General features: G+C 33.4%; 1 protein-coding gene across 1 annotated transcript; it reads left to right on the top strand.

Moving 5' to 3' along the window:
• The first annotated feature begins 2,925 nt into the window (after positions 1-2,925).
• LOC110666767 (putative U-box domain-containing protein 42) lies at positions 2,926-7,627 on the top strand. The gene is made up of 4 exons (XM_058132359.1): positions 2,926-3,202; positions 3,780-4,957; positions 5,391-5,701; positions 5,877-7,627. Exons 1-4 carry the CDS (start codon positions 3,197-3,199, stop codon positions 7,460-7,462), a joined length of 3,081 nt encoding a protein of 1,026 aa, XP_057988342.1. The 5' UTR covers positions 2,926-3,196; the 3' UTR covers positions 7,463-7,627.
• The last annotated feature ends 4,814 nt before the right edge of the window (positions 7,628-12,441 follow it).

The raw sequence follows: 12,441 nt of genomic DNA, 5'->3' as shown, positions 1-12,441 counted from the left end.
CAGGTTAGCTACAATAAATAATCCTCCTGTAGTCTGAAAAAATAGATGAACAGGAGTGAGCATTCGACTCAGAGAGTAAAATACTAATTTTAATCACAATTTCTATAGCTAACTAAAGCTAATGCATCCTAAGGCATGGAATGCAATATCATCATAAATTTTCATAAAAACCACGTCATAGCAATAAAAAGGCAATTTGGAGCACTCACCCACCCAACACTATACAAACAGTACATATATGGGAGCTGATCCCCTATACAGCTCTCTTAATCCAACCTCTACCAGCGAGTGTCTCTCAAGCTGGACTTTCGCTTAATAAACTAAGTGCGGGGTCCCAACGAGTATCTCTTAAGCCGTGTCTACCCCGACTTATCCATAAAGGATGGGGTTCCAGCGAGTGTCTCTCAAGCCATGTCTACCCGTCTTGTCCATATCCAATACCATACCACACGCACACCAACACACGCACACTGCTCCAAATTACCACAAATAATATTCATGACACTTCATCAATTATGAATGCAATATAAAATGTGCCTAGTATTTAACTATATAGATACATATTTATAAGTGATGCATGGGCATGCTTGAACATATAATAATATCGAAATTATAATTAAAATTAATATTTTACTCACAGACTTAAACCAAGGTCACTGCGACGGCTGGGCGAAGGAGAAAAGCTGTTTCAGCTCACCTGACAATTTCATAGCAATTATTTAATATATTTGACTCGATACAAGCTTAGAAAAGACCAAAGACACCCTAGATCGTGCCGAAAAATCGGCAGAGTCTCCCCTATATCTAGGACCTACCCAACCTACAAAAGGGTTCAAAATACACTTCTATATCCACAAATCATACATCCACATCTCAATCACATCACATGGCCCCTCTTGGACCCATCCAAACAATCAACAATTACAATATGAAAAATTATAATTTAGTCCTGATAATTAACCCCTTTTACAAAAACTACTCATATGAGCTTTAAAAATTCTAAAACTTTGCCTCGCGGTCTTTAACAATATTACTAAGCTAATGCAAGATGAATTATAATTTTCTAAGCTACCACGAATATTTTATAGATTTTTAATCGAATTCAAGCACTAAATAATTAAGAAAAAGTAAGGTTCAGGTTTACCTATGCTGATTCTGACCCCGAGAACGTGTTCGGGACGTCTGACAATGGTGGGGTAGCCAAAATCTCGACCCAATTCTGAGACTTTTTCGATGGCCTGTCTGCTCGATCTAAAATTTACAGACCAGGACAATCGTTGAATTTCCGTGAATTGAAGGTACCTACACGAAGCCCACAACACGGGAGTTAGTACATAATTTTTATAGAATTTTTTAAGCTCATTTAGTACTCGAAAAAACACGACGAAGTTTCGCGGGACCCACCAAAAAATGGTGTCGGAAAATTTTGAAATTGGTATTGTCGCGAAGCTCTCGACGAGTTTAGCACTCCGGTACTCTCGATTTTCTCATGGGGTTTACGGTTTGCGAGAAATTTAGCCCAATAGTCGAAATGGACTAAAACTTGCCAAGCAAAAATTGGACAAACCGCTCGATGGATTTTGATGTTCTTGGTGTCTATGGAAAGCTCTCGAGGTGTAAATGGGTTTTGGCACAAGACCCGATCCAATTGGTGGCCGGATCAACCGAATTTTGGTCAATAAGGTGAAATAGCGCGCGCGGTCTGGGTGGGCTTCGCACGACGTTTTCTGCGGCCTGGAGGCTTGCCGGCAGTAGGAGAGAGGCGGGGGAGGTGCGCCAGAGTGTGAGGGAGGGCTGGGTGGCGGCGAGCCGGCGAGGGGCGGAGGAAGGAGAGAGAAAACGGAAGAGAGAGAGGAGACGTCGGGGACGCGCGAAGAGGAAAGAAAAAGAGGAAGAGGGCTGGTCCAATTGGACCGGTCCGATCCGGTTCAGTTCGATTCGGTTGGTCCGATTCAGGACACAAAAATTTAAACTTTTACTCTGTCTTGGGACCGAAAACGAAGCCCAAAAATTTCGAAGAAAACTCAGAAAAATTCGTAGAGTCCAAATATATTTTTAGTTTTGCCACGTGGTCTTTAAATTAATTTTTTAAAAATCATCAAAATTTTATGTTTTTGGAAAATCGAATCTAATTTCTAAAATCTGAAAAATTTCAAATAATTTCTCAAAATTTAAATAAAACAAAATATAAATAATTACCCATGAAATAATAAATTTAAAAATTAGAGGTATTACAAAAGAATTAACCAATAGTTTTTTTGACGTACTTCAAAAAATTAATTTATAATTTACCCTATTCCTGCTTCGATTTCTACTTTGACATCTATTTCAGTATAAAAAATATATATTTTTGCATTATAATATTAAATTATATAAATAAAAAAAATATAATTGTAGTTTAAAAATTCATTTATAATATATATTTACTTTTGTAATTAAAATTGGATAATATTTAAATTTTAATGCAGAATATATATTTTTTTATGATAATTTAAAAAATATATGTTACAATTATAAAAAAAAAAATTAAAACGAAGATATCCATATCCGCTTAGACTAATCATAATCCGGTTTAAAATCAAATCAACTCTATCCTAAATCAAAATTGGTTTGCTTAAACTTAATTGGTTTATCCAGACGCATTGAAGACCAAGTTGGGCCCATTGAATTGGTTTCAATATCCCAAAACATGGTTGTTCAACTCTTTTCTTTCAGAATTGTGTATTGACTTCTGGCAGTTGAATACATGATACACGCTACTTCTGGCAGTTGAATACATGATACACGCTAACTAGTTTTAGTTGAGTTGGATATGACTTTTAGTAAGCTTTTTTGGTCAGGAGGACTATGTTCTTGCAAGATTTTATTCTTACTGGTTGGTTGTTCACATCAAAAGAAGATGCATGTGTCATTAATGCAAATTTAAGGTTTTGGATTGTGAAATATCAGAAAAATCAGAAAGCAACCTTATTAGATATCTGTCACTGATTCAAACATAAAGATATCTGTGACTGATTTAAATTTATAGGTTGCCAAATCACTTTCGGCTCCACTACTTAATAGATATCTGTGACTGATTCAAACATAAAAACTATGCAAATACCATCAAATTCTTATCCGACCAGAATAAGTTACTTCTCCAAATTTTGCAGAAGAGTGAATATACCAGAAAGGCAGCAGTAGCAGCTCCAGGCAGATGTCGGTACGAGCTTCTCCGTGTTTTCTCTCTCTCTCTCTCCGTCTCTCTTTATAACTTACAGAATTAGAGGTTGTGTAGATGATTCTTTTAAACCAAGGTCTCTTTGCAAGCATTTTTTGTCTACAATTGCAGTAACTCCCGGTGTAGTTTAGTAGCCAGCTGCCAAATTCATTCATAATCTTAAATTAAAAGATGCTAATCAAGCACCAGTTAAACTTCTTTCAGAAGCACGTACAATTGTTGACCTTGGAGTTATAGGCTAGTGATGTTTGATGAATTCTGTTCAATTAGGTGCAGAAGCATATGCTGCCCTAGTTGCATGAGAAATTATAGATATCCAGAAATCAGAGAATTGGCAGTGAGTTGACCATCTGCAAATCACAAATTACATGTTACTTCTGAACAATTAATTACAACTAACCTTGTAAGCTGACCGTCTGCAAACTGAGCTTAGTTTTGTTTGCATGCCAAAGAACAGAATCATTGCAAATATAAGTTTTTTTATCAATGTTGTATGAGCATGATCAAACTAAATGTGTCATATCTGAGAGGCCCATTAATCTTCTTATTCTTTCTTCAGCTCAACGAAGATCAGACTTCAATGGCTAGTGTTGCTGAATCCTTGCTGACATCAATTTCACAGATAACAAAATCTGTAGCATGCATAGAAGTAGTGCAAGAAACTTTTGCTGAAATTGGATGCTACTTTTACCGAGCTTCATCATCCGTAATGGAGTTGCAGACAAGTGAGAATACCCCAGAAAATGCAATGGACATCCTACAATCCCTATCCAGTTCCATTAATGTGGCCAAGGATCTCATAAACAAATGCCAAAAAGCCTATAGCTCGAAGTCTGATTCTGACAAAATGCCAAAAAGCACAATACAACAACTGGAGAGGCTGATAAATCGCATGGGGCAATGCTTGAGTTTGATACCTTCATCAACATTTCAGAATAAAAAATATGCAGAAGTAGCAGTCCGTTCTCTTTCAAATGAAATGCAACATGCACAATTTGAAGTCGGCCAAAGTCAAGAGTTGCAGACCAAAGAGCTGGAACAAAAAAAGTCTTTCTCTGAAGAGGAACAAAACGATCATGAAGAAACAGTACAAACAGAATCAGACTTGTACCCCATCAATATTGAAGTTTCCACAGATACTTCTCAGGTCTTGAATGTGCCATACTTGATTGAATTTCTAAAGAACAAAAGCCTTGGCAGCCAAAGTATACTAGATTACAGAAGCAGGTCCTCATCAACATTGCCACAAATAGTAGAGTATGTAGAAACTGTCTATGAGAATTTCTATTGTCCTTTAACAAAGCAGATCATGGATGATCCAGTGATCATAGAAAGTGGGGTGACCTATGAAAGAAATGAGATTGTAAAGTGGTTTGAGGAATTTGAAAACTCAGAGGAAATTTTCTGCCCAATCACAGGGCAGAAGCTGTTGAGGACAGTTTTAAGACCCAATATTGCTTTTAAGACCATGATAGAGGAGTGGAAAGAAAGAAATGATGAAGCCAAAATCAAAGTTGCCTGTGCAGCTTTGTCTCTAGCTAGTTCAGCAAGTATGGTATTTGAAGCAATTAGAGATTTACAAGGAATCTGTGCAAGGAAGCAGTATAACAAGGTTCAAGTCTGTAATGCTGGAATACTGCCATTGCTTGTTAAGTTTCTGGAGTACAAAGACAGAGATGTTAGATGTGCAGTGCTGGAATTATTACAGCAATTAGCAGAGGATGATGATGATGGCAAGGTTCAACACTTTTAACTTCTTTTTTACTTTGAAAGTTTATGGAAACTATCCTATATGAATGCAAGTGCTAAGTCACTTGGATGCACAAAAGCATAAAGGGCTACAATTATAGTCAGGTTCATCTATTTTGCAACCTACCAGTCAATATAGAGTAAACTACAGTCTTTTGCTTGAAGCTTTGATATTACTGTGCATCTGCCCCTAAGGAACTCAACTGCAAACTAAAACAGCATAATTGTTCAAACATTAGCTACAAACTCTGAAATGTATAACAAGCAAATATTTAGAGAAACTCCTAAAACCTCTTGATAATTCACATAATAAGCTTTATCCTACCTGCATATTTCAATATTTATCTGCACAAGAGAATATACTGTTATCCAGAACAAGAATTTGAAATCCATGGCAACATGGTTTGTTTTGTTTTCTACGGGAAATGATTGCTAAAATGGTGGATATTTCAACGGTAATCAAGATGTTGTCAAGCGGTCACCAGCCCATAAGGCAAGCAGCATTGCTGTTATTACATGAGCTATCAAGGTCTGAATCATTATGTAAAAAAATTGGATCGGTTCCTGGGGGGATTCTGATGCTCATCAGAATTAAATACAATCGGTCTGTTGATGCCTTCTCTGCAGAAAAGGCTGATGAAACCTTAAGGAATCTAGAGAAAGCTCAGGAAAATATCAAGCACATGGCAGAAAATGGACTCTTGGAACCCCTTCTAAATCATCTTGCTGCAGGTAACCTCCAAAAGTTGTCCAAAAGTTGTCCAAAGATAATAGCAATTTTTTAGGAAATAAAAATGGTAGTATGTATGCTAGTCATTGTAATAGTTAATGACAAGTAGCAAGTTATATAACAACTCATGTGCTCTCTAATCACAGTAATTTTGTTTGAAATCCAACCTATAAATAGGTTGTGAGGAGATACAGATGGAAATGGCAAGCTACCTTGGGGAAATTACTCTTGGAAATGACAGTAAAACCTGTGTTGCTGAGAGGGCTTCTCCAACTCTCACACAAATGGTTCATATGGGAAACACTTTGAGCAGAAGTGCAGCATTTAAAGCTCTAGCACAAATTTCTGCTTATTCTCCAAATGCCAAAATATTAGCCAAATCAGGAATCATACAGATCATGGCTGAAGAGATGTTCACTCGAAGAATTTCTGATGAAAACATGAATTCAAAAAATGAAGCTGCTGCAATTCTTGCAAATATCTTTGAGACTGGGATTGAGTTTCAGAATCTCCAAGTAAACACTGATGGACACAAACTAACTTCAGACTATGTTTTGTACAACATCATCCGCATGCTCAAGAACTCAACTACTGACGAACTCAATATCAACCTCATAAGAATTCTTTTATCCCTGATTAAGGACCCCAATTCTATCAGCATTATTGTCCCTATGGTCAAAGAGACTGAAGCAAGCTACACTTTGATTGAGTTCATCAATAACCCTCATGAAGAGCTTGGAGTTGCAGCAGTCAAGCTACTCATTGAACTCTCACCTCACATGGGGCACACACTTGTTGAGAGACTATGCACGACAAAGGGTCAGCCTGAGAACTTGCTCCTCGGCCATACAACTCCAATCACAGAAAGACAGGCAGTTTCGGCAAAGTTTCTGGCTAAACTACCCCACCAGAATGTAACACTCAATCTGGCTCTTCTCAGAAAGAATACTGTCCCTACAATCCTACAAACAATTAACCAAATTCAGATAACTGGAACAAGAGCGAGCAGGTATGCAAGTGCTTACTTAGAAGGTCTAGTGGCCATTCTAGTCAGATTCACGACAACACTTTATGAACCTGCAATCTTGTCTCTAGCAAGAAACTACAACTTCACATTGTTATTTACAGAGTTGCTACTGAAAACATCAAGTGATGAAGTTCAGAGATTGTCAGCAATTGGTTTGGAAAATCTCTCAGCAGAATCAATTACTTTATCAAAACCACCACAAATAAAGAAATCCAAGTCCTGGAAGCAAGCCTTGCCTATATTCCTTTCTCTCGGTTCTTCAAACAAGATGAAAGCACCTGTCTGTCCAGTCCATAGAGGGGCTTGTTCCTCTCAAAACACGTTCTGTTTGGTTGACGCAAAGGCGGTGGAAACGCTATTAGCATGTTTGGATAATGAAAATGCTGTGGTTGTTGAGGCTGCATTATCAGCTATATGCACTTTATTAGATGATAAAGTGGATGTGGAAAAGAGTGTTAGCATGTTAACTGAAGCGAATGCTGTGCGACATATTTTGAATGTTGTGAAAGATCACAGTGAAGAAGGTTTGTGGCAAAAATCCTTTCAGTTTATTGAGATATTCTTGATGAAAGGTCGGGATAAGTCTGCTTCAGACATATCACAGGATAAATTGTTGCTTGCGACTCTAATCAGTGCATTTCATCATGGGAATGGTAATACAAGGCAGATGGCTGAGAATATCTTGAGGATTTTAAACAAGGTACCCAGTATTCCTACTTCCAACTATACCTTGTAGAAAATAATTACAACGAATTGTTGCTGCTGTTAAGTGTAGCTAAAATTACTATAAACACGTCTCAACTGTAGTGTTATCTTGGTAAGTGTTAAATAGGGAGTTATGTAATCAATTTTGAGTAGCCAAACCTATCTTCTTGCCATTTATGAAAAGTTGGATTCATTATGCCGGCCTGAAGGTGGGATATGTTAGAGTGGAAGGTTTAGTAAACCAAAGGCAAAACTCGTTTAGAGTAAAGGAACACGAGCAAGATAACTAATTCAAGACAAACTTCACCTGCTTTTACTTCAATTTTCATAAAACAATAGGCAAAAAAATTTGATATCTTTTCTTCTACAAACACCTCCAATTATGATTGGTAAGTTTTACTTGCGACGGGAATGTAAAGTTCAGAGTGAAGAAAAAGTTAAAAAATTGCAAAAGTATTTAAATACAATTCAACATGCAGCTAATTGTTTGCAAAAGAAGAATTATGGAGATTTTATTTTCTAGAGTACAAGAACGACTTTCAACTACAGAAGCCATTGTTTATTCTCAGGGAAAATATCATACAGAAGGCAAGAATTGAACAAAATCAGGACAAACAGTGAAAACAGAAAATAAAGACTCTAAACGGGATGCCATCAACTGGGACATTGTATGCAAACGCAATAGAGAAATCCCGTCACTTACAAGACATCCATTAGCATTGGCCATTGGATGATACAGCATCATGTAAAATTGGATCATACCCTTGCAATGTATCTGTAAACTAACATCATTTATAATAATTAATGTTATAGTTTAATCAAGCCTTTAATATTGATTGCCCTAATCTTTTTTATATTTATTATTTCAACCCTTCTTGTTTTCCCTCAATCTCTGTTGGCATCTTTTGACCGTTTCCAGGAAAATTTTACTAGTCTTCATGATGTTGTTTCTAGCTTTTGGATATTAGCCGTCATTCTTTATTTGGCATACTTTTTCTATTGCATTACCAACTGATTCCAAATGTTGTCTAAAGTCCTAAAATATAAGCTTCACTTTTATATAATTCATCTACATTAGGAACTGTATGAGATATCCAAAAATGTTTTATTAAAACAAATACCATTTCTTGAGCTACCAATTTCTGAACAATTATAAAATTTTAAGAAATATCTTTGTCGACTTGAATATCGCTATTTGGGTGGATATGCTGAGCTTTTCACCAAAGCAGTGAGCCAATAGAATTTTTTGGTCTCAAGGCTATGGAGGATAAGCCTATCCATGTATTGTCACTACCATTGCATGTTCATTAAAATTTCATCGCTATCATGGCAGAGCTAAATGGCAAAAATGGATCCTTATAGCTGATTACAACTAATTTGGGATTGAGGTTAAGTTGTTGTTGTTATGTTCAAGGTCCATTCTATGTCAGAGAGGTAGGCCTAAAAATAGTTAAACTGCTTGTGCATCCCATCCAGGCCTCTTTAGCAACAAGATTTTGCACTATTTCCTGTTGCAAAAAAAAAAGGAAGGGTGGTGGTGGGGAGGGGGGAGGGGCTGTGGGGTGGGGGTGGGAAGAGGAAGAAAATGGCTTGTAAGTTAAGGGATCACGACAGAACTGCTCCCAAAGTTACTAGAAGATGGTTGGGATGATGTACAAACCTGGAAGATTATGAGTTTAGGATATACATGACACAGGCAAAAGGTTGGTTTCATAGAATTATCTTTTCTTTTCTGTATGCTCTCAATAAAACTCTGAACTTATGTTTCTCTCACTGGGGGATGCAATGGAATAAGATCATACTTGCAAAATCATGTTCAGTGGCGGATTTAGAAAAAAATTTTTCTGAGGTCAATATAAAAGTAAATTATATAATATATTTGGTGCACCAAATAATAATATAATTAATTTTCGTATAAAAATTGAGTTTTAAATTTAAGAAGAGAAGATATATACCTTTTATGGGTAATACAATAATTTACTCAATATATAGGAATAAATTAGCGTTCTATTAATAAAAATACATTCTCTATTTAAAAAAAAACGTTGAATATTTAAATTAACAAGGGATCAATTTAAATAAATATATAAATGTATAAGAGTGTTTTAGTGGATCCGCCAATGGTCATGCCCTCAAGCAGTATGGAGATAAACTAGAGGCATTTGGGAAATGTTGGCTTGAGCTTTTGAGCTTAATCTCTAAAGATCTCCCTTCCCAGTTTGGGATGAAGAGTGGTCACATTTCCCGTTTCATAGACAGCTATGTAGCACAGAAACTGAACGAAAACGTGGAGAAATATGTAAATATAATATATATATATATATATATATATATATATATATGTGTGTGTGTGTGTGTGTGTGTGTGGGGCAAATCTTGGAAAGTTTTAGTGAATTTGAGAGAAATTTTTTAAACTTTCCTTGAGCTCTTTAAATTTGGTGTGAGAAAAATCTAATTATGGCATATACATTTAGAGAGAAAATTGATATTGAATATAACAACATTGTGATTAATTCATGAAAATTATTTGATAAATTTGTTTTAAAGATTAAAAAAAAAAAAGAAAAATTAATAAAAAGGAAAATGATAAATTAAATGATAAGAAAAAAAAGTCATTAATTCTAAGTATATATATATATATATATATATATATATATATATATATATATAATTTCTTAATGCATAAATCATAAACCAAATATTCAAACCAAATCAGATTCAAAGACTCAAACCAATCAAAACCCATCCAATATAAAACACAATCAGAGTATCACCATAGGAATGGAGAAGGTTAAAGGCCGTAAGACAATGAGACGTAGAGAAGAGATCCCTCACCTGCGCAATCACGCCACTGTCTATGGCGGTTACACTGCACTGCTAGGTAAGTCCTCTGATCCTCCTCCTACTCCTCCTCCTCCTATGTCTTTTGTTCTAAGTGATGTGTTGTGATGTGGCACGACTTCTGTTGTTTGCGTTTTTAATCTAATTATTATTTTTCTTAAAAAGAAATGCATGTCCATGGCTGAAAATGTGTCTCTGATTTGCAGTATTTTCGAAAATGGCCCGAAAACTTTCGGGCTGTGTCATCTTGTTTTCATGTCGGAGACGTTTCAGACACTGAAAAACGCTACCTTGTGCCATGTCCATGCATCGTAGAACCAGTGCTGGTGCGGAACCTTTACCCAAATCATAAGCCGAACCTGCAAGGAAAATGACCAACCTAAAATCTGGAAATGATAGCATTTTCAAGAGTTCCTGGTCTGTCAACTCAAAAATTATGCACAGCACATCAAAATCTCCCGCTAGAAGTTGGGTTTTCTCATTTCTGACAGGTACTAAGATCGGTTTCCAACTTCGGATTTTAGAAAAAAATACCCAAAACGAAATTTAACATGGAATTCATGAAATATATATTTGTTTTAATATTTTAGCGGGTTAGAGATTCAAGATATCTCATGTAAAAATTAAAAAGAAAATATTAATTTTTAATAATAAAATAAAAATTAAAAACAAGGACACTAAAAATAAAAAAAAATGTAATGGAAAAATTATCACAACATTGCTATTAATCAATAAATTTTAAAATTATTTCAATAATAATAATAATTAAATAATTTAAAAGTAATTAAAATTAAAATTTAAATTTAAATGAAAAAAAATAATTTGAATTGATATATAATATATATATATATATATATTAAAATTATTTGTTATTATATTATTGGACTGTTAAAAAAGTAATAATTATTAAGATTTAAAAACTGTTTTTTTTCATAAATTTTATTTAAAAGAGGATTATTTGATGTATGAATATTAATTATCATTTGATAATTATAATCAGAAATTATAGAAATAATAACACTCTTAATTTCTCAACTTCTTACAATTAACGTGTGCTACATGCAATAGGGAAAAAAAAAAACAGAAATAGACGGGTTGAGAGAATTTTTTACTTTGCTTTTCTTTAATAATAATAATAATAAATTAAAAGGATAAAATTATATTTTACTGTTTACTGTTTTTTACAAACAGTAAAAGAGTTGTTTGCACTATTTCTTATAAACAGTAAAAAAGTTGTTTGTTTTAGTATAATACAAGCTTATAATTATTGGCGTCGATGCTGCGGTATTATTAAGTTTTTTTAATTTATCATATTTATAAAATTAGTAAATAAATATTTATATTGAAAATGTATACTATTCTATTTTATAATAATATAAAATATTAAAATATTATTTTACAATAATAATATAAAATATTATTTTGTAACTTATAAATAAAATTATTATCCATCAATAATTATTAAAATCATTTGATCAATAGAATTGAAATAAAATTTTAATCATTTACTATATTGTCAATTAGTGATGTGTAACTAGTTTAGTTTAAGACCAACTAATATTAATAATATAATATTTATTGTTAGTTATTATAATACATTAAATAAAAATAATTTAATTATAAAAAAATATTTAATTGTAAGGTCTAATTATAAAAGAACATAATAATAATAATAATAATAATAATAATAATAATAATAATAATAATAATAGTTAAAAAAGTAAATTAATTAACCCATCTAAAAAATGTCTAACACTGTTCTTATAGTAATAGTCTTAATTTTATATTTATATGCACATCGTTTTAACATTTTTTTAATTTAAATTTAATATATTATAAATTATATCAAAATTTAAAAATAAAGCAATTTTAATTTTTTGTTACTTATAAACTAAATTTACACATTTAATAGGCTAACAAATCTAAATAAATGTTATGAAAAGCCTGTAAATATTATTTTTAGATAACAGTAATAATTACAAAATTATAACAATAGAATGTAATAATGTTAATCAAAATCTTAATATTTTAAAGCAGTATTTTTAGAAAAAAAAACAAAAAAATATTGCTAAAATAGATTATTATACTTTCTTCCTTATAATGAGATGAAAGTCTAATGTTTAATTAATATAATGTTATATAAAGTGAGATTTATATTTATCATAAAGT

This window comes from Hevea brasiliensis, chromosome 13 (assembly GCF_030052815.1).
Source record: "Hevea brasiliensis isolate MT/VB/25A 57/8 chromosome 13, ASM3005281v1, whole genome shotgun sequence".
NCBI lineage: Eukaryota > Viridiplantae > Streptophyta > Magnoliopsida > Malpighiales > Euphorbiaceae > Hevea > Hevea brasiliensis.
Note: the sequence above shows the minus strand (reverse complement) of the source record. Positions and strands in the feature narration are given on the sequence as shown.

Coding starts and splice junctions, on each gene's coding strand:
- LOC110666767 (XM_058132359.1), top strand. Junction 4,958..5,390: donor GAGGATGATGATGATGGCAA/GGTTCAACACTT, acceptor TTGTTTTCTACG/GGAAATGATTGCTAAAATGG. Junction 5,702..5,876: donor TCTAAATCATCTTGCTGCAG/GTAACCTCCAAA, acceptor ACCTATAAATAG/GTTGTGAGGAGATACAGATG.